The 26813-nt window shown below is 42.6% G+C and overlaps 1 protein-coding gene across 4 annotated transcripts in view; it reads right to left on the bottom strand.

Annotated features, from left to right (window-relative positions):
• Positions 1–5889: 5889 nt before the first annotated feature.
• Positions 5890–26813, bottom strand: part of NTRK3 (neurotrophic receptor tyrosine kinase 3) — a 378355-nt gene continuing 357431 nt past the window's right edge. Inside the window, exons 16-18 of one of the 4 annotated variants that reach the window (XM_065871974.1) lie at positions 13751–13792; positions 9999–10157; positions 6644–6990 (exon numbers count right to left, since the gene is read on the bottom strand). In XM_065871974.1, coding sequence (XP_065728046.1) covers positions 6805–6990; positions 9999–10157; positions 13751–13792 — 387 coding nt within the window. In that variant the 3' untranslated portion in view covers positions 6644–6804. Of the gene's footprint in view, positions 6991–9998; positions 10158–13750; positions 13793–26813 lie in introns of all 4 variants that reach the window. The other 3 variants (XM_065871973.1, XM_065871976.1, XM_065871975.1) reach the window with 3 other exon arrangements.

Genomic DNA, 26813 nt, shown 5'->3' on the forward strand with positions numbered 1-26813 from the left:
CTGTTAAATGGAGATGGAACATAAACTCTTCTCCAAGAGAAAACAAAAGATGTCAGGAAGCTATTCGTTTGAGTATGTCCTACCTGTTAACATATTACAAAATTTGTTTTTAGGACTCCCATGTACTCTTCTTTTTTTTTTTTTTTTTGCGGTACGCGGGACTCTCACTGCTGTGGCCTCTCCTGTTGCGGAGCACAGGCTCCGGATGCGCAGGCCCAGTGGCCATGGCTCACGGGCCCAGCCGCTCCGCGGCATGTGGGGTCTTCCCGGACCGGGGCACGAACCCGTGTCCCCTGCATCGGCAGGCGGACTCCCAACCACTGCGCCACCAGGGAAGCCCCCATGTACTCTTCTTAAATGAAGGAAAAGCTACCAGACTTAGCTTAGGCACTCATATTTCTCACTGGGCTTTAGAGACGTTGCATCCATAAGAATGTCAGAGTAGACCATGGTTAGTGGCTGTCCAGGCTCTCAGTATAGCTTCAGACGTTCAGGAAGGATACATAAATTTGTCACAGTATAAAGTGAGAAGAAACCAACTTCTCTTGTGAGATGTTAAACTGAAAAGCAAGACTTGAGTGACAAGGCGTTTCTCAGAAGGAGAATCCAACAGGCCTTTCCTCAACTACACTATCTTGACACGTCTTCTATTAGAAACTTCTAGATTTGTTGGCCATAAGTATCTCTTGCAAGCTACAAGCTTGGGCCATGGCACTGCACACAAAGCATCGTTTACCTTGGTGATCAGGAAAAATTAGTAGAGCTCACTGTCCTGCCTCTGTAGGATGGGAGATAGCCCAGCTCACTGGCTTAAGACACCATCCATACTGCAAATATCAGACCAGGTCTTGTTTTAAATTTGGAACTTGGTCAGTTAAAGATGAAGGGGAATCTGAATTTTCTTATTTTGCCCAAGAATTCCAAGTACTTTGAGAGAGGCCCCGAATCCCCTTGGATCTCCTCATGAAATAGAAAAGTGTCTATGTTGGCATACCAAGACTTGGGCCAGAGGATCTCTTGTTGCAAAGTACAGAATGTGTTTAGACAGTCAACAGAACTATGATTAGGAGGAATGCACTAGGAAAACAGAGACTCTGTCAAAAGCCAAGACACAGAACCTTAGGGTGAAACAGCTTATGTTCACAGCAAAAGTCCTAGTACCCAATGCAGGGCTTCAGATATTCACCACATCTCCCACAGTCAGCAATGCCTTTCAGAAAGAGTAAACAATGATCCTCATCTCACATTCTCTGTGTCCCGTCCCTCCTAGGCGCTGGTTTCACCTGCAGTGCTGGTGATTTCAATAGCAACCCCGAAATGGGATGTGATGTGGTAGAAACGGTCAGCTCTTGTGTGATCTATCAACCAGGAAGAGTGATTTTCAGATGCTCAGAATGTTGTCACCAGCATAATTTAATTCAGGGAGCACCAAATGATGAAACTTTACAAGATGCCAGATTTCCCATCAGGACCTTTCTGGATGTCTTAGGCCAGTCCATCTCTGGATTTCTCATCCCTGAGAAATGTAAGGGTCAAAGAAATGAAGAATGATGGAATCAATTTGCTGACTCCAAGGGGAACTTCAATGAAGCCATCCCAATTAAATATATAGATATAAGCATACAATGTATATAGGCCTATACTCTCCTTATGATGACATTCCCGGTGATGTTATGCATCCCAAAACATGTTCCGAAGCCTATATTGATATATTAATGATGATACAAAAACTTGGAATCTTCCTTTGAAACCTAGTAAGTGTTGGTCAAAAAACAAAGAAAGAAATGGTATCAAAGAAGATATTGGTGCTCCAGTAACCAAAAACATAGTGGCTACAGCAGCATTTTTTGCTCTCAGGCAAATGGCATGGAGTATTCTAGCAGGCTGGCTATCACCCAAAGTTGACAATAGACATCCCAGGGACATTAGAGGGCAGCTGTCTAGACTGCCAACACACACGGGCTCATGGGACAAACATCTATAGATGTTTCTCTGCTCCAGACTCTGAGCGAAGCACAAGAAAGACCCCAGATCTCAAGACTGTCCATTGGAATAACTGTACCTCGAGTCAAAATAATACTGCTGCCGTTGGGTTTGGAAACGTGTGGCAAAGAAGCCGCTCATCACTCCTGAATGGAGAAGAACTTTAGTGAATGGTCTGCACCTTAAAATGCTGCCCTCTTTCCAACATCCTAGCTCCTCACAATAGCAGGTGAAGGTAAAAATCTCTTGGATTTTGACCCAGAGTGCAGATTGCCAGTGGCCTGTCTGGGCAGTAGGCAGGCCTGTCTCCACATCCTGGAATAGTTTCTGCCAACTTTGGGTATGTTGGTGTTGAATGGAGTAGGATGGCCAGTTGAGGAGGACAGGCTGCTGACAGTCAGCCAAGGGGCCGGATGGCAGCCTCCCTGAAGAGCATGAAAATCGGGTCCTGGGCTTGTCTGCCTGGCCTCCCTCCACCAACAGCCCTTAAATCTAACAGTCACTGAGCCTTTCTTGTTTGCCTTCTATAATCAATTTCTTACCATTGATAACTGTCCCTCATCCCCATCGTTAACGACCTTTTATTTTCTCTTATTTCTAACAAGCAAGTTTAAAAAACAAAAAAGTGAGACCAGAACATAATATTTTTTAACTGAAAGGGACCTTAAAGATACCTATTTCCACCTTCTAAATGTCTCAGATGAGAAATCTGATCATCTGAAAAGTTAGCTGACTTGGCCAATGCCACCCGAGTAACTAGAGCAAAGCCAGGAATCTCGATGGTCTTTCCACCACTCCATGTTGCCACCTAACTTCCCATGTATCCCGCACTCTCCAGGCATGACTGACCCCTTTTGCTTCTGAGTTGTCTCGTGCAACCCCAGAAACTTGCAGTCTGCTCTCCCATTGGTGTTGATTTCTGTAGTATTTAGCACCAAAAATACATGCATTGGTGTAGTCTGCAAAGGAAGCATCACCAGAGAAAAAGAGTCATGTTCACCCTGAACCCTGAGGGACCAAGGATCCTTTGCCTCCAGCGGGAAGCCTCTCTCCAGGGATGATTTGTGCACAGTCTTCTGAGTGGAGGAAGCATCAAGGTTTTGTCTGTTAACTAAATGAGGCTTAGTGACCCTCAAGATCCACCCAGAGGTCAGGGATATAATTAGAGGGCAGCATCTGGTTCACATCCAAAGTAAAGAACTGGAAGGACCCTTGGCCATGGCACCCTACTCCAAGGTGGGCATCCAACAGCAGGTCACTCACACCCAGTCCTGGAGGGGACCAGGTGAGGATGGCGTGGCAGGGAGACCAGCCTGGGGAACCTGGAGCATCTACCACAGCTACAAAGGAGCTTGCATAATGCTACACCCCTTCCCGGTCGCTCAGACATGGACTTCTAAACCGTGGAGTTTGGTAGGGGGCGATGAGATTGAAGTAGACTGGGGTGGCCATACTGGCTAATGGGATGTCATTTCAACACCCATTTAACTACCTCAGGCTCCTTAAAAATAAATAAGTAAGTAAATAACACTTCACCAGGGCCTTTTGCCTGTGTAGGAAGTCTAGGAGGGTGAAGGAGACCAGATGCTCCTTGTAGGCGTAAAGTAACCTCGGGCACTTCAGCTCCTTCATCGTTGTGACTGCAAAGGAGGAGAGGACAGTCTTATTGGAACCCACCTGTGCCCAGGCCGACAAGCCCTCTGAGGCAACTGCCCCCACCCAGGCAAGGCCTGCAGAGGGCTGCCCTGGCATTCCAGAGTGGTCCTGAGAAAAGGGACACAGAGAGTCGGTGCTGTTAGAGTCTAAGAATTCCACAATGTAGAGATTAGCAAACACACCTCTTATTTTGCAGATGGAGAAACGGAGACACGGGGGAGTCTTCTCGGTCCTCCCTCTACAGAAGAATCCACCTTCTCTGCTCACCCCAGAGCCCTGAGTACCCTTTCCATTTCCACAGTCCCATTCTCTGTCTCCTTCACTCTCCAAAAAGACTTTTTATTTTGTCCACCTGCTGAGGTTAGTAAGTCAACACGCAGACTCTCTACACAGAGAGCACAGCAAGGGCAGTGAGAAAGCAGGCCCTCCCCCTCTGCTCCTCCAACCCCGTACCCTTCATCTTGGAGTCTTACAGGAGACAGCTGCTTATGATGGACGTGAAGAGGGTGTGACCCCCAAGGCCTACACAGAGGCTGAAGGGACTCAGACAAGGGCAATCTGACAACACCGGTCTCCTTGTCTGCAAAGGAATTGCGTACTTCCATTAGGCCGTGAGGACGCAGTGCCCTGCGCTGAAACCCTACTACATTCTGCATTCCCAATTGCCCATCAATCCCTCCCCACCCTCCCTTTCTTGCAGACTATCAGGGACTCTGAGGTTCTAGGAACACACAGCCAAGAAGATGGAAGCTACACAGTGTCTGTATGGGGGAGGATGTGGCAGCAACAGGAGCCTCGGAGCCTCATCTCTCACTAAGAGACACCTCCCTGCAGCTGCCCCAGACCGCTCCCTCCTTGAACAACTTTCCCTTAGTTCGCTAGGGCCAAACCAGACTGCAGAGTTCAACCCAGCATTAACAGCCCCGGAAGAGACCAAGGCCCACCAGGTGGAAAGACAAGAGGGGAGATTGCCATAGGATAGCACAAGATTCTTTTGAGGGAGCGCATCCCAAGAGCTCTCCTCCAAAGTCCTCGGGGCTGGGAGCACAGCACAGAGAGAAAAGACACACCCAACTCCAACTCCCCTCCCTCCCCTCCCGGCCCCACTCAGCAGCCTCAGCCATCCCTGAAGCAAGCCTCCACCCCCACCCCCCCCCACACCCCCCCACCTCCCCCCAGCCCCCGCCACCATGGCCTACAGTCCGAGCACAGCTCAGAATAAAAATATTTGTGGGTCTAAAAAAAGAAGCAAAACCACCAACACAAAATTCAGTCCCAAACCCCACACAGGATGCCTGCACTGCAGCTGACCAGAACATCCAGGCGGCTGATGGTCCCTTAAGCTGGCCAAGAGGGGTGCAGGTCGGGGGACCCAGAGGCTCCAGTCGGGCAAAGCCCAGTCCATTCGGTAGCTCTGTGCTTGGGTGAGGCGGAGGGACTGGTGGCCTGGGAGAAGCACATCCTCTTCTCCCCAGCGGGAGGACTCTGTGGGGCTAAGCTGTGGGTTTCCACGGGCATTTTGTTGTCACGGGTCAGGGGGGCCCGCAGATGCACCCCTGTCGCAGTCTTTGACAGCGGCAGCTGGGAAGGCAGTGATTCCCCTGGTGTCGGGGCAGAGGGAGCTGGCCCCAGCCCAGATGCTTCCTTCTCTCTCCCTGGTCAGGGCTCCGTCCTCATTAAGATGCCAAGCCTGCGGCAGCGGCCAGGCATTGGATGCTTCCCCAAGCAGCCTCGGCCCCTCCCCCTGCACCCAGTCCACAGAAGTGATTTCTCAGCCCCTGCATTTTCACAGCACTCAAAGGCGGATGCATCAATCCTTCCAGGGGCTGGAAACGTGAGGAGAATGACAAGGGGCCGGATGTAGGTGCCAAACAGATTCTCCCTGCCCCGCCCCCTGGCTCCTGCCCACTCCACTGCCTGGCTCCCTGAAGCAAGCACTGCCCCAGCCTCTCGCCAGACCTGGGCTCCTTTCTCAGCAGTGGGGTTTACCTGGGACTTCCTAGAGGCCCAGGAAGTGGGAGCTAGAATCTAGAGAAGGCGGGTTGAGAAATAGACGACCCAGAGGGGCAGACCTTATAAGACCTGCAAAGAATGAAGTCTCCTGCCGTTGGAACCCTGCTGTGCCCACATGCGCAGACAACACGGGGGATGTCTGACACCCCCCTTAACTCCCCAATAGCCTGAATGTCGGGGGTGCGGCCAAGGAGACTTTCCAATGATGGAAAGACAGGAGGCAGTGCCTTGACAGGGTTCAGATTTCAGCTTTTAATTCTGTGGTTCTTTAAATCCAGGAAGTCCAGTTCTTGAAGTCCAGAGGAGAGATGACACATCTCTTTCAAATTTAGGAAGGAACTTGAGCATGGTTTACAACAAGATGGATGTAGTCCACTGTCGCCATGGTCTTGTGTTTTGCTGTCGTTGTTTTGTTCAGTGTTTACCTGTAGGCGCCATTGCTGACTCCCCAAAGCATCAGGACTATACTTTCTAGAAAAGACAAATTAGAAAATCGTCTTGAGGGGGAGGAAAGGAGGAAGGCATGGAGCAGATGGTCAGGGGATGTGTGAGGCGTCCCAGAGGCCCCTGGTGCGGTGTTCTTTCCTCGCTGAGCCTGTCGATGAGGTCTGCCCGTGCACATGTGCAGAGCTTGGAGCTAACACACCTGTGCAGATGGTCACCTGTGCAGCAGTGATTGGCACTCCACCCCAGCTCCTCCAGTCCCAACGTGAAGATTGTCTCTGTGCATCGTCAAAGTCTTCTGCTCCCAGAAGTCGGAGCTGAAGAAGCACGGGCCACAGCCTGCGTCTAAGGGAAGTTTCAATTGCATTCATAATACTTAAGATTTTCTGAGTTGTTGTTACAGTCTTATGGTTTGTGTATCAGCAGCTTCTCTGTGCATTAGAGAAGAGGTTATCTCTCTGTAGATATAGATAGTTAGATATATAAATATATATATTTTATATATATATATATATGCCAAACTGCCTTACAGGGTTTTTATTCTTTCTTTTTTTTTCAGTGTTGTATGTGTAGCAGGCACTTGAGTTTATATGAAGATGTTTGCTTCAGTCAAGGATGAAAGAAAAGAGTCTGTGCAGTGGAAAAGAAGGGGTGTGAGGCCGGGAGAGAAGAGGCAACAGAATATGAATTCACGACCACTGGCCACCACTAGCCAAGGATGTCCAAGTAGATGGGGGTGGCTTTCCCCAGAGCATGGAGGATTTTGTAGATCTCCTTGATGTTCAGCCGCTGCTGCGGTTCCCTCTGCCAGCACCCCAGCATGACATCGTACACCTCTTTGGGGCAGACTCGGGGCCTCTCCAAAACACGACCTTGGGTGATGCACTCAATGACCTGAAAAAGAGAGGAGAACAGGGAAGCTATCACCAAAGCTCAGCCTTGGCCCTGTGGCTCAGGCGCAGCAGAAGGCAATGACTTCACTGATGAGCTTCAGTGCAGAGGCGGGGTACCCTCCTGAGGCTGGGCTGGAGACCAGAGTTGCTCGCCTGTCCTGTGCATGGGTTCCAAGGGCCATGATCCAGCACTAGCTGGTCCAGCCCACTGCTGCCCTCTATTCTCCATCTCTTAGGCCAGGCCTCCAACTCCCACAGACATTCTTCCTTTCACTTCTCTCTTCCTCTCTAGTCCTGAATCTTATCTAGATGACTGAGCTGCATTCATTTCCCACTTGGCAGTGGGGATTGGCAACTGACCTGTCCCACCCCCTCTTAGGAGCCTGCATGATTTTGAAACCCCCTTGAAGGAGCTCTGCCCCTCCATGGTTCCCACTTCCTGTCAAGCTCCCCTCCCAGGCACAGCCTCGGCGCACATGTGATGCTTACCTCTAAGCCATTACACAGGTCCCTTCCTCAGTGAGGCGCATCCTCCCTTGCTCTTTGCACTAAACCATGTATTCTGTTTCTTGAAAAGTCCTTAACACTAGGACTAACCACCTGATTCACCACTGCCCAGCTGGGTGTCCGGAGAAAGTCAATTAACCTCATAGGATCGCAGCATCCTCACCTGTAAGATGGGGATCAGATGTCTCCCTTGACCACCTCCTAAGACTGCTGTAAGGACCAAATGAGGCCAGGGAAAGGGATTGTATGAGCCACTGTACCAAACGGGAGGCCATAGGGAGGAGTAGGAAGAAAGCAAATAATGTACACCTGGACCATCCCCTGCTGGCCCCTCAGGACCACGCCTGTAATTTGCAGTTCAATTCCAATTCCCCAAAAAGATTTCTTTGCTGACACTGTGAATTTTCAAGATTCTATCTTACAGTTCTCAGGTTATTTTAACTTCTGCCTAACTCTCCCACTGTAACGTTGGGCAACTTATGTACCCCGAACCACAGTTTCCTCATTTTGAAGAGAGACCGTGATGATAAAATCACACAGAATTTTCTCTAGTAGAGTATGTGAAAAATGTTATTTCCCTCTCTTTGCCCCCATTAATCTGTATATAGTTTTTATCTCCCTAGGCTGCCCTCAACAGCGCCTTGTCTGGAGTGTGGGCTCATGTCACTCTGACTCTGAGATGGCTTTGTCAAACAATCACTGTGTTAGCACTTTCCTGGTCCTGGTCACCCCAGAGTCTGCAAAGGCCCACTAGGCTCTGTTCTTTGCCAGCCTGAAAGGTCTCCAGCTGTTCCTGTCCCGTTTTTATTTGAACCCTGTCTTCACCTTCCATTACCTTCACCTCCATGAAAAGGGGTCCAGTTCAAACTGCAGTAGCCACTGCCTGGTGCTAAGATTAAAAGCACTGAAGGGTGGTGTCTCCTCCAATGTGGGGCTCTCCAGCTTGTCAATTTCAATAGAGCAACTCATTATCAGTGACTGTCAGGACTTCACTGCTGGTGTTGGTAGCGTGGAAGCGGTGGCCGGGGGTAGGAAGCCCATCTTCAAGGCCAGTGCCTTACCAAGCAGTGTCAGAGATGACCACAAGAGCCCCGTTAGGTACTCTAAGCCAGTTTAGGTAACCAGGACAGGTCATCTGCTGAGACCAATAGAACCCTCAGCCCAGATTCCCCTCTTTACTAGGGCAACCAAACTACATAGGGGCTGTGATCAGGGTGCCTTGTGTGCCTGAGTGCATGCAAATGTGCCAACACGTGCACACAAGCATGTGTATATATGCATGCATGCATGTGTATGTGCGTGTATGTTTACCACTACTCCCTACCTAGGAAAACAATAATTTTTTAAAGCATCATAACAAATGAGTTCTGATATACACACTTACATTTCTTTTAAAGGTCGTCAAAATATTTTGTCCTATTTTGGGAAATGTGGTCAGGACCCATTCAGTTTGCAAATGATGAGACGTTACAAATGTAATGAAATGCCTTCTTTTCAGTCTTTGACATTTACTTAATTAAACGGTCAGGGTATAGGAAAGCAAAAATGAACATAGCTTCCAAGAAGAGAGACACTTTCTGGAATATTCAGATAGGATTCTAATATTAAAAGGTCCTCATGTTCATGTTTTCCCGGAAGACAGAAGACCATAAACTGCAATCTTTTATAGGTCTGCTGGGTTGGGAGACCAAGCCCTTTACTGTCTGCAGACTGGACCGAGTTCCCTGGGATGACACAATGGCACTGAGAAGCATCTTGCTTTGGACCACGGCCCAAGCCTTCTCCAGGCTGATGCTTTCACCTCTGGCCAGTCCATTCCAGAACCCCAAGCAGCGCCCCTCCCTTTGTCCTGAATTTCAACAAGTGTTTGTGTGAAAAGTACTGAGTTAATATAAGCTAATGTGCTTAGGAAAATGCCAGGCACTAAATGTTAGCTATTATTAAATTTGATGACTAGCATTTTTTATTAATATTGTAAATCAAAAGTATAAAATACATAATGTGTATATTATTACATTTACTGTTATGATTCATCTTATTCCTGGAAGTCCACACACAGCTCTATCAGTAACATGAAATTTGCCTTGCCAGTTCACCTTCCTGCACATCTCTGGGCCTGGTCTACCTAAAGCCTTTGGGGACCCAGATGACTTGGGCATAGTAGGTGTTTCCACAGGATGGCACAATCGAAAAACTCATAGTTGTTTTTTGTTTTCACTTTCTGTCTTAGTGAAACATTTGTGATTTTTAAGTGTAGCAGAGCAAACAGAACCGTGACTTGCATCTCAATTTCAACATCTAATTTCATGCTCTCTTGACAATCACAGCACATTTCCTACAGCCATAATTTTTTTTCTACCAAGAAGGTCTCTCCTTCTGCTTCTGCCAGCATTTGCTCTGCTGGCTCCAAACCCCACCTAATGTTTTACACACTCTAAGTGCTGGCCTGAGATGTCTCTGCCTTCCTCCAAATCAAGGTTCCCATCTGTCCCCTTTCTGTACCTCTGTGTTTGAGAGCTGGAACCATGGCTGTTTTCCATAGGTGAAGATCTCCCAGAGAATCACCCCAAAGCTCCACACATCACTTTCCGTAGTGAACTTCCGGTACATGATGCTTTCAGGGGGCATCCAACGAATGGGGAGCATAGTGTGTCCTCCCACCTAAAAGGGGTCGAGACAGAAGCACACACAGTGACCAGATTGCCAGAATCAGTCATATCAGTCTGCACTCTTCATAGGCAGATGCCCTCTTGATGCATCTTATTCTAAGATAGCCAAACATGATGCAACTTTTGTGATGAGCGTGGGGGGCCAGTGGAGATAAGCCTACGATACTGCAGGGAGCTAGAGTAGCAATTAGAGATAACACCTAAGGGAAGGTATGTTCCTTGGCATGGAATATAAAGAAAGATTACAAGATGATTTGAAGTGGGAGAGAAGATTTCAGAATCTGGTACTACAATCAAATCTAACCTTGAGAGGGAGTCCAGAGGGAAGTCACAGAATCACTGAGCAAGGCTACCAAGTGTCAGAGTATTTGCAGATATTAGGTTAGACTCCTTGGCCAAGGAGATTAGATGCATGGTCCATGTGCATCCAATCTGTATTACTATGACTTTAGCTTTATCTGACAATCTTGAATTTCTCACTGCTACTTAGAACTCAGTGTTCTGAGTGAAGGGGATAGGGAAGTTCAAAAGTATGAAAGACCACATGCTGATGAGAAATCAGGTGGACCAGAAGAGAATTCACAACCGTTCTTAGCAAGATCTCAAAGGCCAGTTAGGAAAGTGTTTTTTTTTAAATAGCCCGAGGAGGACATAAGCCACCTGTGGGTTTACAGATCTGACAGCCAAGGGCCAGAGGAAGTGACTGACATTCAGGGTACACTTTCCTGAGAAAAAACATTAGGGAAATCCTCACTGCCCAGGAGGTTAGAGATATTATTAGCATAAGTGGAAGAAAATTCACAGCATGTTTTAGAACTCAGGAACTAACTGTATCATTCATAAATAGAGCATCAGAAATGGGAACTTCTGGCTAATACATGAAACTTGTTGGAAAACTGCTTTCGACTGATAGAAAAATCTCTCTATAAATGTCCTGATGAAACTATTGGTATTAATCAAAGTTCTCATTTTTATGATGGGCCAGTTGGAGGAATCATAATCATAAACACTTAAGAAAGAATGACTTGTTGGCGATGGGCAACCTTGTTTCTAAAAAAAAAAGAGATCATGTTTGCCCTATCCACTTGAAGTATTTTAGAAGATAAATGATAATATGGATTTGCAGAAGTTGTTTTCAACCTGGGATTTTATAATCAAGGTAGCTCTGTATCAAATGTAAAGACAAATGAAGATGCTTCTTTCAGACAAGCAGACTCAGAAAGTGTACCACTCATAGCCTTTGAGAAAAACAAAGAAGAAAAAATTGAGGATGTACTCCAGAAAAACAGAAAAAGAATCTAAAATATATGATGACTTGGAATATAACAAAGAGTGCAAAGCAAATAAGCCACAAAAAACACAATTTAAATCTAGATAATGGTCACTAATGTGGTAGTAAAATGTAATATAATTACTAATAAATGATTTCTGTAAAATAGAGGCATAAAGTAAATAATAATAGTAATAATACAAATAGTACTATCACTGCTATTATTAACGATATTCTGGAATGAAACTTCCAGATAATTTCAACAATAAGTGCACAGACGAGTAGGTAGGGAAATAATCAAAAGCCTGATAAGGGCTCTGTCTTTTAGAAGGAAGGGCAAGGGAGCTTACAGAAAGTCATCAGTTGTTGATTACAACAGTTTAAATTTAAATGTGCTTGCTAAAATTTTAAAGTAGCTTCTAAAAGAATAGAAATAGTACATATAGCTTCCAAACCAGTTTCAGGAAAATAGAACTAAAAATCTCTAACCAATACCAAAAAGACTACAAAAAGGGGGAGGGATAATAGTGAATAGCACAAAATGAAAAAGAAGTTTAAATAATATCACTATAAACAATAAGAATTAATGGGTTATATATGATACCTCTTAAATAAGAGAAACATTTATGTTAAAAAATCAATATGCATGTTATCTAGAAAAGACATATTTAAAAGGAAATAACAGAAAATACTGAAAATTTTGAAAATACTGAAACTTTTGACAAAAATATAACAAACAGTAAAAAAAATTGAATATACAATGTGTATAATATTCACTATACATAATAATATATGACAATGTATAATTGAATATATAATATATATTGAACAGATAATATTCAATATGTATAATATACATTGAAAATATGATTCATATATAGTATATTGAATATATGTCATATATTCAATATAGAACATATCAAAATTGAATGCATATATGAAAAAATTTCAGAAAGCCAAGAACTAAATGGATACAAAGTGGTCTATATTATATTTGAAGATGGTAAAATTCGCCATTATGAAAATTATGAGCTTTTTTGCTCCAATTAAGATAGCAACAAAAATGTATAAAAAGTAAAACAGGTTATAAATAAAGGAAAACTAACAAAGCTACAATTACAATGGAAAATTAAAACACTTATTTTGCAAAATGATAGATCAAGAAGACAACAGAAATAAAGATACATTTAAAAAATAAAAGAAATGAGTTTTAATTGATATATATGAGTGATGCATGTACATTTCAGCCTCCTGAAAAAGCTGCATATTAATTTCAATTATCTAAAAGGCGTTTATAAAAACCAATCACATATTATCCTCACAGGAACTCTGAAATTCCAAGAGAAGAAATAAAGTAAACATAAGGTAAAAATAAAAGAAGAAAAGCCATTCTTTCAAAAGATGCCCAAAATTACCAACACCCTTTCCTGATTAAAAGCCCTAATTCATTAGTAATAAAAGGTAACTTCCTGTATTTAATATACTAAATATCATATTAGAAGGTATCTTCTATTACTGATTTTATGCAATGCTTTTCAGGTGGCCCTAGCCACTACAATAAAGCAGGAATAAAAACAAGGTAAAAATACTGAAAAGGAGGAGTCAAAACACCATTGTTCGCATATGATATGACAGTTTAAGACAATTAGCTAAAAAGCAATTAGAACAATTATATGATTTAGTAAGCTACCCAGACATGAAATGAATATACAAAAATCAGACTATTCTCATGCACTAGTAAAATGACTTCAAAATTCAATAAACATGCTCGTACATTAGCAACAATAACAAAATGTTTAAGATTCCTAGGTATAGCTTTAGCAGAAAATATACAAGGTCTATGTAAAGAAAAGTATTGAAAAACATAAAAGAAGATCTGAATACATGGAAAGACTGTCTTTTCCTTGGATAGGAAGACTCAATATCATGAACCTCTCATTCTTCCCTAAAATTAATCTAAAAATTCAACACAATCTAAATAAAACCCTCAATGGAATGATATATGGAAACTGACAATATGATACCAAAATTCATTGAGAGGAGTAAATATTTGATTAAAAAAACTAAGATATACTTGAGATAGAACAACAAGGGATATTTGCTGTATCAGATAGCATAACATATTATCAAACTACAGGAATGAACACACTGTGTTACTGGCATAGCAATAGACAATTTCACTGATCAATGGAACAAAATAGAGTCCAGAAGCAGACCCATGTATCAATACTGGAATTTAATATATGAAATGATAGGTTAGTAATCAGTGTTGGGACAATGAACTATTCATTTAAAAAGTACACTTAGATACCTACCTCACACCATATACAAAAATCATTTCCAGATGGATTAAAGAGCTAAACATAAAAAACAAAACAATAATCATATTAGAAGAAAACTTAGAAAAGTATTTGGATAACCTCAGGAGAGGAAGGCCTTCCTAAATAAGACACATGTTCAAGGAGCCATAAAGGACAGAATTCAGAGATACCACTGGTATAAAATTCAATACTTTTGCATGGCAAAATACAAAATAAGCATAGTTAAAAGACAAATGACAGAGAAAATATTTGCAATATATGTAACAAGGAATTAAAATCCATATATTATAAAGTGCTTCCTTAAATTAGTTAAAAACAAGAAATCCAACAGAGAAATGAATCAAGGGTAAGAGTAGATGATTCACAAAACAGCTACAAATGGCCACAAACACATGAAGAAATGTCAAAACAATAAAAGACACATTTTTTTAATATTATGTGGGGAAAATGAAGGGACTGGTATCATCCAGTGCATGAGAGGTCCTGAGGAAGAGTTATTCCTTGCTAAGACTGGGGTAGTTTTTTTTGAGGGCAGCCTGGCAGAATCTGTCCACACTAAAGATGTTAAGTGTCTTTTAATCTAGCAATTTTACTTCTAGAAGTCTTGGAAAAATACTTGCTCATGTAAGCAAAAATACTTCGTTGAAGATATTTTATTTCATTGTTTTTAAGGGCAGGAATTTGTTCATCATTAAGTGTATATGCAGCAGTTAAAAGGAATACAGTAGAGTTATGTAGAGTGATATGTCAATACGTCTAGGATATAGTAAATGAAAATGCAAAACATTAAAAATATATATTAGCATTCTCATTTATGTAAAAATGTGTATGCATAGGGCTTCCCTGGTGGCACAGTGGTTGAGAGTCCGCCTGCCGATGCAGGGGAAGCGGGTTCGTGCCCCGGTCCAGGACGATCCCACATGCCGCGGAGCGGCTGGGCCCATGAGCCATGGCCGCTGAGCCTGCATGTCCGGAGCCTGTGCTCCGCAACGGGAGAGGCCACAACAGTGAGAGGCCTGTGTACCGCAAAAAAAAAAAAAATGTGTATGCATAAGCAAATATATTAAAAGGCAATAATGTATTATATAACTCTGTAAATGCATAGAAAAGGTCCAGAGATATAGCCATTAAACCAGTGGTTTTCTCTAGAAAGGAGAGTGAGAACTGACCAAAGAGAAAATTCCATTTTTTTAACCATAGTATGTATTTCTATGCTGTTTGTAATTTTATCATAATCGTGTGCCACATTTGAAAATTTTAAACAATAAAAGAAAAAAATAAACATATGACTAAAGGAAAACCAGTGGACCTAATTTATTTACATTCTAAATCAAAATATTAGTTTTGAAGAAAAATTGGGTTTTTGATAGAATCTAGTGGAATGGTTTATTGTACCTGGTTTCTTGAATAAAAAGAAAAAGAGGTTAGGAATATGGGAACATTTTTCTTGATGAAAAATGGTAAATAACAGGTTCCTCCAAATTGATGCTGGTTGTTTGCCTCATTTGATGATTTTATACACAATCTGAAAGAGCCATTCCAAATTGAAATTTCCAAGTTTACCATAAGAGAAATTTGAATGTGCTGGTGTAAACTTTGATGAGCTTAAGCGTCTGGGCAGAAAATTATCAGAAGGGTATTAATTGGCCACAGAGGTACCACTAAGAACTTTATCAAGATTTTCTCTGGGCGGCACCACCAATGTGGGTGAAGTTTATATGACATTCCTCTAGAAGTGGACTAAAGCATTTCAAGTGAACTGTGATATAACAATGAAAAGTAATAAGTTGGAAGTCAGAAGCTTGTATTCTGATGTGACTTATTTATTTATTTTTGCGCTACACGGGCCTCTCACTGTTGTGGCCTCTCCCGTTGTAGAGCACAGGCTCCGGACGCGCAGGCTCAGCGGCCATGGCTCACGGACCCAGCCGCTCCGCGGCATGTGGGATCTTCCCAGACTGGGGAATGGACCCGTGTCCCCTGCATCGGCAAGCGGACTCTCAACCACGGCGCCACCAGGGAAGCCCTGATGTGACTTGTGACAAGCTCTTAACCTCTTTGAATTTCAGTTTCCTCATCTTCAACATAGGAGTCAAGCAACGGCCATATCTAAAGTGAGATGATGTATATAAAAACCAACTGAGCATCACTAAATACAAAAAATAATACACGTAAAGTGCAATGACTGTGCCCTATGTGTAGTGAGCAGCAGAGCAAACCTGATTTCCTAGATTGTCCATATTTCCCATAGATCCACCTAGACTACACTGATTTTCCTTCAGAGCTACCTGCATTCTTGTGTCCTTCTCCCACATTGGAGAGATACAGTCTGGGAAAGGTAGTGGTCAAATCCTTCCTTGGTAAAAAAAATACTGACAAATATCCCCATAGCGAAACCTAGCCAGGCAAGCAATGGGCTGAAATAATAATCTTAATAAAAATAGTCCTAATTAATGCACACTGAATTTCAGCCACTGGATGTTTACACACACCCCACATTTAATCCTCTCTCTCGTCCTATGTGGTAGAATTCCCTAGTATCCCCATTTCACAGATGAAGATAAGGTAATTTGCCTAGGCACTGCCTGAGAAATTCTTGCTAATGATACAAGCTCTCAATGAGATACATTAAGGATCTGAAAGCTGAGCTTTAAAATAGGAAATATATAGGAATAAGGCAAAAATTCCAAGAAATGAGTCTAAAAATAAAATAACTTCTTGGAGAGCTTCGGATTACACTACCTTGAGTAATACCTTCCACCACCTCTGTTATTGTGGATTCGGGTGCTGTCAGCCTGATCTTCCTTTATGAAGTCCCCTTTTAGGGCTTCCCTGGTGGCGCAGTGGTTGAGAGTCCGCCTGCCGATACAGGGGACATGGGTTCGTGCCCCGGTCCGGGAGGATCCCACATGCTGCGGAGCGGCTGGGCCCGTGAGCCATGGCCGCTGAGCCTGCGTGTCCGGAGCCTGTGCTCCGCAACGGGAGAGGCCACAACAGTGAGAGGCCTGTGTACCAGAAAAAAAAAAGTTCCCTTTTACCTAACAATGTCAGCAGCCACTGATGATCATTGCCCAGATCCATTACTTCATTAGTGGCTTTAAAAGGGTGACATTCTAATTCTAGCATTCCCTCTGCATAGATTAGCTGGAAATCTCCTATGAATAAAAACTTTCCTTCACTAACTCTTTGGTTACACTGATAACAGTTTATACTAGAAACTCTCCTTCACTATTTGGTTACACTGTTTTGTTTTAGTTTGGTTTTGAGAAGCATCATCAATTCTTTGTGTGTGCACATGCGTGTGTGTGTGTGTGTGTGTGTGTGTGTGTGTTAATACATTTGAAGTGTTTCCATCAATTATAATTGCTCTTTTTGATGTTCAACTGTTCAATCTTTGGCCAGTAGCAGCCTCTTCAAGTTGGCACCTCTCACCAAACCCCAGTGGTCTTTGATAGCATCCTTGCTTTTGGACAAGAAAAAATATCCTAGGCTCATCTTGTCCATTTGCTGCCCTGGCCCTAGACTCTGTCATTTTTTCAAGGAACCCTGGATCCTTTTGGTGGACAATGGAATTTAGAGACCACACTATGGAAGCCAGGAATGCTCACTGCTGTTGGGTTGGTCAGTATTTCTGGGTCCTTATAATGGAAGTAACTAGGAAAAACTTTTCTTTCAAAAGACAATACTTCAGGAGTTTATATTGCTTTTTCCAACTCAAATTTAGGATTACAGAGCTTTTACTTGACTTTGGTTTTATATCTGTACTTTTTTTCTTATGCTGAAAACCTTGATTCTTACATTAGTAGTATTACTTATTTGCTTTATCCTAATACATATATTTCAAATTCAGTTCAAGTATCTTTACTAACAGCATGATTGCTGAAAGCTGTCTACAGTCTTTGCAGTTCTTTTCATCTTTAAGATATACCTACTAGGGACATACCTAAAACATTGCTATGTTTTAAAGTCATGTGAAGTAATTCCTCTCTGAGAGACGAAGTCACCAACCTAATACACAGGTTTATCCATTTCATTTTGCTTTTGATTTTTAAGAATTGCTTTGCTTTTTCTTTCCCATTCGACATAATGTTTTACAAAGATGCAAAAACCATTACATGGTTTTAAAGTCAAACCAAAAAATCAAGGTACATGAAATCTAAGTCTAGTTCCATCTCTGTTCACTCTCCTCACCCTGATCTCCTCCCTCCAGAGGCAACCATTTTATGTTTGTTTTTAGTTTATTCTTTTATTGTTTGTAACATAAGCAAATATGGATTATGTTCATTTTCCTCACTTTCATAAATGAAAGTAGGATACCATACCTGTTACATACTTTACTTCTTTTCCCCCACTGGGGTTCTCTCATTCCTTTTATAGCTAGATAGCACTCCATGTGCATGATCACACCACAGTTTATCCAATCAATCCACTATTGATAGGACTGGGTTGTTTCCATTCTTTTGTTATTGTCAACAGGGAAATGCTCTCTTTACGTATAGCTCAGGTCGTTCTCACTCCCCCTAAGGGGTAATTGCCTAAAATTTCCATGGAGTGTAACAGGCAGAGATAGACTGCAGTGCCCACTGAAATGTTTTCAATAACATAACTTTGGAGATACATGAAGTCTTCCCAATGGGTACCCAGGCAAGGATAGTTTTGAAGGATTATGCAGATCCTCAAGTCTCCTATGGATTTTTTCTAACACTGAGAACTCGCTGTGGTCCAGCAATTTCCCTGCCCAATTGTGCATGCACACACACACACACACACACACACACACACACACACGCCTGCCACTCTCAAAAGGAAAGACAAATCTCTCACTCATTCTAAATCTTAGGATAGAAAACCTACAGAAGACAAATGAATAAACTCTGTGAAATATTGGTATGGGTGTTGAAAATGAATGTCTCTAGTAACTGGGAAATAAATTCTTTTGCAAGTCTGGTGGTTTCCAATTCTTTTCAAACCACTGAAGGGGGACAGACTTCAAAGAATTATCAGCTGAGAGAAGATTAAAAAGAAATTTTGATAAGAGACCAATATGTGATTTTAGGCAAAAAACGAGATATGAGTTCGAAGAATTGTCACGTTACAGTAACAAAATTCTTTCCTTTCCCATTCGGTTTATTGTGAATAACGTTTCTCATTTCTTATATTTATAAAAATGAAAAAAACAGTAATAGAATTGATCCTGAACCTTAATCTAATTCCTTACCTTAGCAATAAATAATATTCATCAATGAATACAAACTAATCGAAAAATATAAGAGGTATTTCCAAAAATATTGTACACCTTATCTTTCACATTCATCAAAAGTTGTGATATATATACATTATTTTGATCTACTGCCTATTTCTGTGTATTACTAATAATTGTAATGATAACTCAATCCAAATCTCTTAACATCTAGAAACTTATGATCATTGGGCATTAAAAATTATATTTAAATCTTTGTACATATTTCTATCACACTAAATTGTGACAGAATGGCCAATAAAAGCCTTTCATGCATAAAATGGGAAGCCATAAGGATAAAATTTGGTAGGGAAACTGGAATGAAAATATAAATTCAAGAAGAAAAAGGAACCATGTAAACCTGAGTGTTTAAGTACTTGTTCATGTGTTTTATAGATGATAGGTCAAATTGCTCTGGTATTTAAAGTTCATTAGCATTAAAGGAGCGATGTATCTTTCTAATGTCAATATTTACAACGCTGTGGAAATGACATACTTAAAAGTATGGTGACGATTTTAGATGGCAACTTAAAACATGCAAAGGGACATACATGGTTTTTCAAAATTATTTTAGGGGTATTAAAGTTTGAAGATGACAGGTATAGAGCCTGGGCATCTAGGGTGTAATGTTTATCTTTCCCCAAGGCTGTATGTCACCCATCCTCAGGCCTGCAGCTATATCCTGGGAGAGGATGTGAAAAGAGGAAAGCAAAAACTACAGCCTCACCTCCAGCCTCAGGTGCTTGCCTGAAATCCTCCAGCCTCATTTCTTTCATTCAAGCCTTCAGCCCTCACTCCCAGCCTTGCCCTGAGGGCCAGGAGTAAGTGGGATTGAAGGGTGGAAAAGCAGGATGGCTGCAGAGGCTGCCAGGTTCCTTTTCCTTCTGGGGGCAGGATGCCCTGGGGCAGAGTGTTCCTGGTGGGAGGCAAACCTCCACCCTCCCCACAGCCATCCCTTCTCTTCGTAGCCTGCCTTTCCTGAACAAGGAAATTGTCTTGCTTATTTCCATAGAATGATGTCAACTTCCCTGCAGTCAGAGGGAACCCACTGCTGTGGGTTAAAGAGAAACTCAGCTGAGCTCGAGAAAGCTCTCAGGTCTCTGCATCTAATTACACAGAAAAGGAGGCAGCTTCTTCAAAGGACATATGGAAGCCCGCTTCTCTCCCAGAAGTTCAAAATGTCTATCTTCACATAATTCTGACAAGGTATAAAGGAGACAAAGTGACCCATATATTCCAGATAAAGAAATAAGGACCCAGCAAAGGTGAGCAAATACAGGGCATTATTGATACCAATGGAAGGATTCAAGCTTCCTCTGTAATCACTAATCTATATGGGCCATGTCAAAATCTGTTAAAGCAGATGAGAATGGCAGATGCTTTCTGAAGAGTTATAGAAACTTTGCAATGTACATTAATGGCAAAATACCCTAATCAGGAGATTATCATAAAGATTGTCACTTATGGTGCCATTATTTTTTACTTATTCAATTTTAATCTCTCTTAATTGCATGTCTCAGCACATAGAAGAGTCTCCATATCCATTAAGGAAAATAAAAGGCTTAGCATATATGCTTTCTTCATCCCCTGGAAAGTCTCCTCGTTTCCCAAATGCCCCAGTACCTTTGCCTCTTACACCCAGCTCTGCTCGTCTGAGCAGCTCGTCAGCCAGGCGGGGGGCAGTCACCTTGAACATGCCCCAGGTAGGAGTCCCAGCCACTAAACACAGTCTTTAAAATCACTGCCACTCTTATTCCCGAGGGTCTGGGGTTTTCAAGGGCTGCATATCAGTATTAGCTACATCCAATACAGACACATACATCCATACATTGGGAAGGAGACTGTTTAGATGAACATATGTGCATGTCAATCACATGCATGTGAGTACAGTCATGGATACAAACAGGTCTGTCACTCATGCCCCGAACATATGAAGTTGGTGAAATCTCCCTCTGACACCTCTTGAAATAAATGACCTAAATGTAGGAGGAAAGGTCCAAAGTTTTTTTTTTGCTTTTTTTTTCATTTTAACCATTTTTTAAAATTGGAGTATAGTTAATTTACAATGTTGTGTTAGTTTCAGGTGTATAGCAAAATGATTCAGTTATACACACACACACACACACACACACACACACACATATATACACATACCTGTAGTTTTTCAATTCTTTTCCATTATAGATTATTACAAGATATTGAATATAATTTCCTGTGCTATACAGTAGGTCCTTGTTTACCTATTTTGTATATTGTAGTGTGTACACATTAATCCCAAACTCCTAATTTATCTACCCGTCCCCTGCTAATCCCTTCAGTAACCATAAGTTTGTTTTGTGTGTCTGTGAGTCTGTTTCTGTTTTGTAAATAAGTCCATTTGTATCATTTTTTTCAGATTCCACATAGACGTGATATCATATGATATTTGTCTTTCTCTGACTTACTTCACTTAATATGATAATCTCCAGGTGCATCTATGTTGCTGCAAATGGCATTATTTCATTCTTTTTCATGGCTGAGTAATAGTCCATTGTGTGTGTGTGTGTGTGTGTGTGTGTGTGTGTGTGTGTGTGTGTGTATATATATATATATATATATATATATATCAAAGTCCTTGCATCCTGTCTCCAAGATAGCAAAAATAAATGATTTCACTCTAAACCAGTTGGTTAGCTTTGCTGACAGCCTCAAAACTCGCCAGAATGGCAGAGCCCTCCTTCCTGGAATTAACCCTTCTCACTGCCCGCCCCACTCCAACTGCTGGGCTCTCCTAATAGCTCCATCCCCACATATATGGGAGGCCCTCGGAGCCTTTGAAATGGCAGCCTGCCCTCAGGGAACTCTCTCAGTTCTAACTTCTCTCTCCTCCTCCTCTTTCCTTCTCCCCTCACTTTCTCCAGTGTGGTCTTCTGAGTTGAGGATGCTGTATTTTCAACCAGCTTTTCACCACCCTGCCCAGCTCTAAAATTTGATCATTCACTAGGCATGCTTCTTTGGTGTCTGAACCTATACTCTTTCCCTCCAGATGACATCTGGATTCCTGGTGCATCTTTAGGGGACCAGTCTGCACTGCAACTGCACACTGTCCAGCCCCTCAAATCCAAGTTCTTTAGAATCCAAGGTCTGAAAGGAGAGATTCAACACTAAAGCTATAGCTCATGAACACACAGGGCTGGGAAGGGCCTTGGAAATTACCTAATCCCCCTAAGGGCATGCAAACCTTGGTTGGAAGAGAGGCAGTGACTTGTTCAAGGTCACTAAGGAAAGTTAAATGAAATGGAACCAAAGTTCCAAAGAGTCTTGTTCTCAGTGTGAACCTTTTAGTGGAGAAGGGCATACATACATAAAGGTGTACAAATCAAAAACACACAGATTGAATCTTATGAAGTTTAAATTTTGGATCTATAGTCTCCTTTCCTCACTGATGTGTACGGACTTTGGGTCACCTGGCAGAACTCTGAGTTTCCTCCTGTTGTAATGGTGTGTGCCTTCGGGATATATTAGCTTGAGTATTTGTTTGGTTTAGATCTACAATCTATGTGTGTGTGCATTCATAAATATGTGTCTGTCTGTGGCTTCATACCAGTTGCAGAGATTTCATGGATGAAACCTTTACACAAAAGACTGAGATTTTTCTATAGTGACATCAGACTTCTGACTTAATAAGGCAAAATTGTTTTGGCTTCTTTTTGTCTCTCTTCCTCTTCCCAATCAAGTAGGGCAAATTATTATGTAACTTCTTATAGACACAAACTGAAGATCACGGTCCCAGGTCTAATGGGTGCTTGGAACTCTTTGGAGGGAAAGTGCAGAGGAAACTCACAAAGACGCTATTATAGCACCACTCCCTCGAAGCAGGGCTTTATGACGGCTTAAGCAAGAAATGTCCGTTTAAGAGAACTTTGGTGGAATGGATGTTTCAGGCTGAGCCTCTAGCCCCAGGATTAGGAAAAACCACTGGAGTTTTCCAAAAATACAAGGAGTTTTAAGAGCCAAGTTGTTCAGCAGTGTGAGCCCAGAGGATAAAGAGGCCCATTGTGATTCTGCCCAACTCTCTTTACCTAGAGCTGCATCTGCCGGGAGCAAGTTCTCAGACGGAAGCCCCAGGACACATACCTTTTATAACTTCCCCTTTTGTTTTCCTCTTTCTAAATCCTGTGTAAATGCTGGCGCTCATTCTGAGAACTCATTGTCCTTTACTGCCCCAAACAATGTATATTTTTATAGAGCCTACATTGCAAGTTCAAAGATGTGGGCTGAAAAATGACTTGGCTCTGGTTTTCTTTTCCAAATGCCCAGACGTGGAGCCTCCTGGCTGCACTCATATCTTCTCACGGAAGCAAACTTGAGGGATGTTGTTAAAAGGGCCCGACTTGCTGAACAAAGCTGGAGATATCAGCTCAGCTCAGATCCATGGACCACACTGGATCCAGACTGATCCATTCAGACCCCAAGTGCTTGCTAAACATCAATAGGTAAAGGAAGGCAGGAGGATAAAGCCTCTTTGTGATCAATCTAGATTTTTAATTTACCCTGTACAGCTCAGGCACTGATAGGTTTTGGTTTAGATTCAGATTTATTTAGCAAAAATAAGATAATCCCTTTCAAGCAAGAAAGGCTTTGCTAAATATTTAGATGTCTCCCCAAATCTGAAAAATATAACAACTCCTATTGAAAATGTGTGTATAGGATGAAGAAACAGAAGATCCAACAGAGCAAAAAGGATAATTTATAACTTGGCCAATACCCTTTACTAGCTAAGCAACCCTAGGGGATGTATTTGACCTCTGAAGACTCAGCTTTCTAGGGTATAAAATGGGGACAATAATGCAGCTACACAGAACATGTACAGACACTAAATGAGATATTAAATGGAACAGAGACATGGTGGGTTTTCAGTACACATGCTCAGGCATGTGACTTTGGATCAAAATCTTTCTTGAAAGATGCTACTTTCTCAACGTCTATGTTTAATGAATGAATAGCACCTCTCAATTTTTCCAGGGACTTGGACATTCTGCTCAGTGACCCTTACAACAAAGAGACACCATTCTTGATTTATGGATAAGGAAACCAGCTCAAGAATGGAATGTCAGCAAGTCCATGGTGGATAGAGGCCAAGCTAAAAGTCAATCCACTGCCACACTCCAAATCTCTTTCATTAGGGGTTTTGTGGGTTCAAGACAATTCGACCTACAAACACTGGGAACGGCTAAAAGAAGCTTCCAGGAGCAGTGTGGCCACCAGACCCGGATCCTTGGAATATTTGGCTGTTTACCAAAGCAGGGTTTAGACACTTAGGAAGTGCACCTAACGTGAATCTCAGGGAAGACAAGACCGGGCAGGTTAGTGGCTGCACAGCCTATGAGAGAGGCCTCAGGGGAAAAAAGGAAGAACAAGATAATTTGAATTTTAAAAAGCAAAGACTAAGATGGGATCTTTTTCCTCCAAAAGCAAAACGAATTATAATTGTCTCCTCCAGCCATCTTCTCAGAGACATTAATAACGATAGCAATAATACTTCCTATTGAATGAATATCCCACCAGCCTTAAGACGACAGCATTGACTTTTTAATCACGATTCTAGTTTTATGATATCATCTTATAAGCCTGGGCTTTCCATCCAGGAGCAGGGGTGACCAGACAGCAGATGTGCACCAATGGCTCCATGAGAGAAAGAGCTTTTCTAATAATCGCTGGAATAGCCTCCCTTGAAAGCCAATGAGGCCTTATCTGTAAATAAGCTCAGGCTGAGTCCCCACCTCTTAAGCTTTGAATGACAGGCTAGACTATGTGGCCTTATTAACTGAAGGCTTTCTTTCCCTCTAATTTCAAGATTCCAACAGCCTGGCACACTTGACCCGTCATTTATAATGTCTGTTATGCAGACCCAGTGCCTGGGTCGTGGGAACACCTTCTTGCCCTTCCATTGCGAGGGTCCCAAATCAGCTGTCCCAGAAACAGACAGTTTAAAACAGCCTCTGTTTGGTGCTATTTGATCTTTAGCTCAGACAGAATGTGTGAGGACTAATTAGAGAATGTTTATAAAGCCTAGCCAGTAGCACGAGACTACCGTTGAAAGTACTGATGTATAGTATTATTTCCTATAATGACAGGGATTTCTGTGCTGGTCTGACACCTGCCGTCATGAGGGGCTGCTTCTGAACTGCCTCTAAAAGAGGTCTGGCCAGCTGCGGTCTTCCCACTTCCCTCACTGTGAGAACCCTCGGGTCATGGTGCATGTGGCTCACACATCTCTCATCTCTCTGGGCCAGAGGTTGGAAAAGGCAGGTAGCCGTTTCTGGGTCAGTGGAAGGTAAGACCTAAAGCCTCTAACAATCTTTGCACCCTGCACGCTCTACTCAATGCTGTTGAAAAAGCATAAAATCTCCCATTAAAAAAGCTGCTGGGTGCAGAAACTGGTCCCCAGAATGGGAACAGAAGGTGGCCCACCCTTAAGCAGATCGCACAGCAAAGGCAGTATAACATCACGATACAGCATTAGACACAAGGCTGCAAATTCATAGCCATGTCACCTCCAGAAATCACTTAACCTCTCTGAGCCTCGGTTTCTCCATATGTTAAACAACAACTGGTATTTACTTCCTAAAATGACCATGAGCATTAAATAAAATAATCCATGTAAAGCATTTGGCACAGTATCCAGCACATGGCAAGTGTCAATACAACGGTCCCCATTAGCACTATGGGTGTGTAGTAGCGTTGCTATCTTAGCACATATTTGCAAGAAGCGTACTCCACATCGAGGATTTAGATAACATAGGGGGATAGGTTTTGAACTTCTGTGGGTGCAGGTAGACGGGGGTATTTGGTGATGGTAAAGATTGAGGCCGGATTAGGAACTAAATCTCAGGTGTCCTTGGGTATGGCTCGTTCAGTGTTGGGCTTCCGAGAAAGAGAAGTCTTTTTTGGTTTTGTGGTGCCACAAGAAGCAAACAAACCCTTGCCTCCTTTCTCCCCTCTCCCTCCACTTGCCCTGTGCTCTTCATGAAGCATTTGCCAGCCCTCAGTTACAGTGCTTAGTGCAGGTTGAACACATCAGCCAGAAAGGCACGGCTGTAGCTAGAGGTAAAATCTGCTACTTCTGAACCTCTCCAAATTAATCATTCTAACCTGAGGGAGACTTGGGCCTTTGGGCCCACCTTTTTGTTTTATTAACTGCCAACAAAAAATGCCGGAAGTGGCTGGGGAAGAAGCACAAAATGGGGGACAGGGAACACTTTGCATATTTTAATTACTTCAGTAAACAATACATATCACAGCAGAAGCCTACCATCAATGGCTACGTCCCAGGCAAAGGGAATTTGGAAGATCATCATGGGACCTGACATAAAAAACATGCACCTCCTCCTTAGGCTAGAGGCTGCCTTATCTAGCTTCCCTGAGCTGGAGTTAAACTTGCAATCCCTCCACAGACTAGTTGCTGGAGCAGCTCCAACTAGGGCAAGAAGGTGAACAATACACAACTTTTCACACTCAAACCTTTCTGGAGAATTGAATGCTCCTCTTCACCCAATAGAAAGAGGGATTCTTCTCGGAGTCATGAAACAAGACCCTTCGATTCTAAAGGCAGGACCCTTGGTGCCTGAGAGGAGAGAGCTCACAGATCACTGGCTGGATCTCTGGCAGGACCACAAACATGAACCAGTGGATAACATTCTCCATCCTCATGTAAAGGTGGGGATTCAACTTAGAAAAAATAACAGGATTAAGTTCTCAGGGAAGCCTGCGGTTAGGGGATAGCAGCTGAATCACTCTTCGAACTGCCAAGTGATTAATCAACTTGTTAATACCACT

This window comes from Phocoena phocoena, chromosome 2, assembly GCF_963924675.1.
Source record: "Phocoena phocoena chromosome 2, mPhoPho1.1, whole genome shotgun sequence".
NCBI classification, from domain to species: Eukaryota; Metazoa; Chordata; class Mammalia; order Artiodactyla; family Phocoenidae; genus Phocoena; species Phocoena phocoena.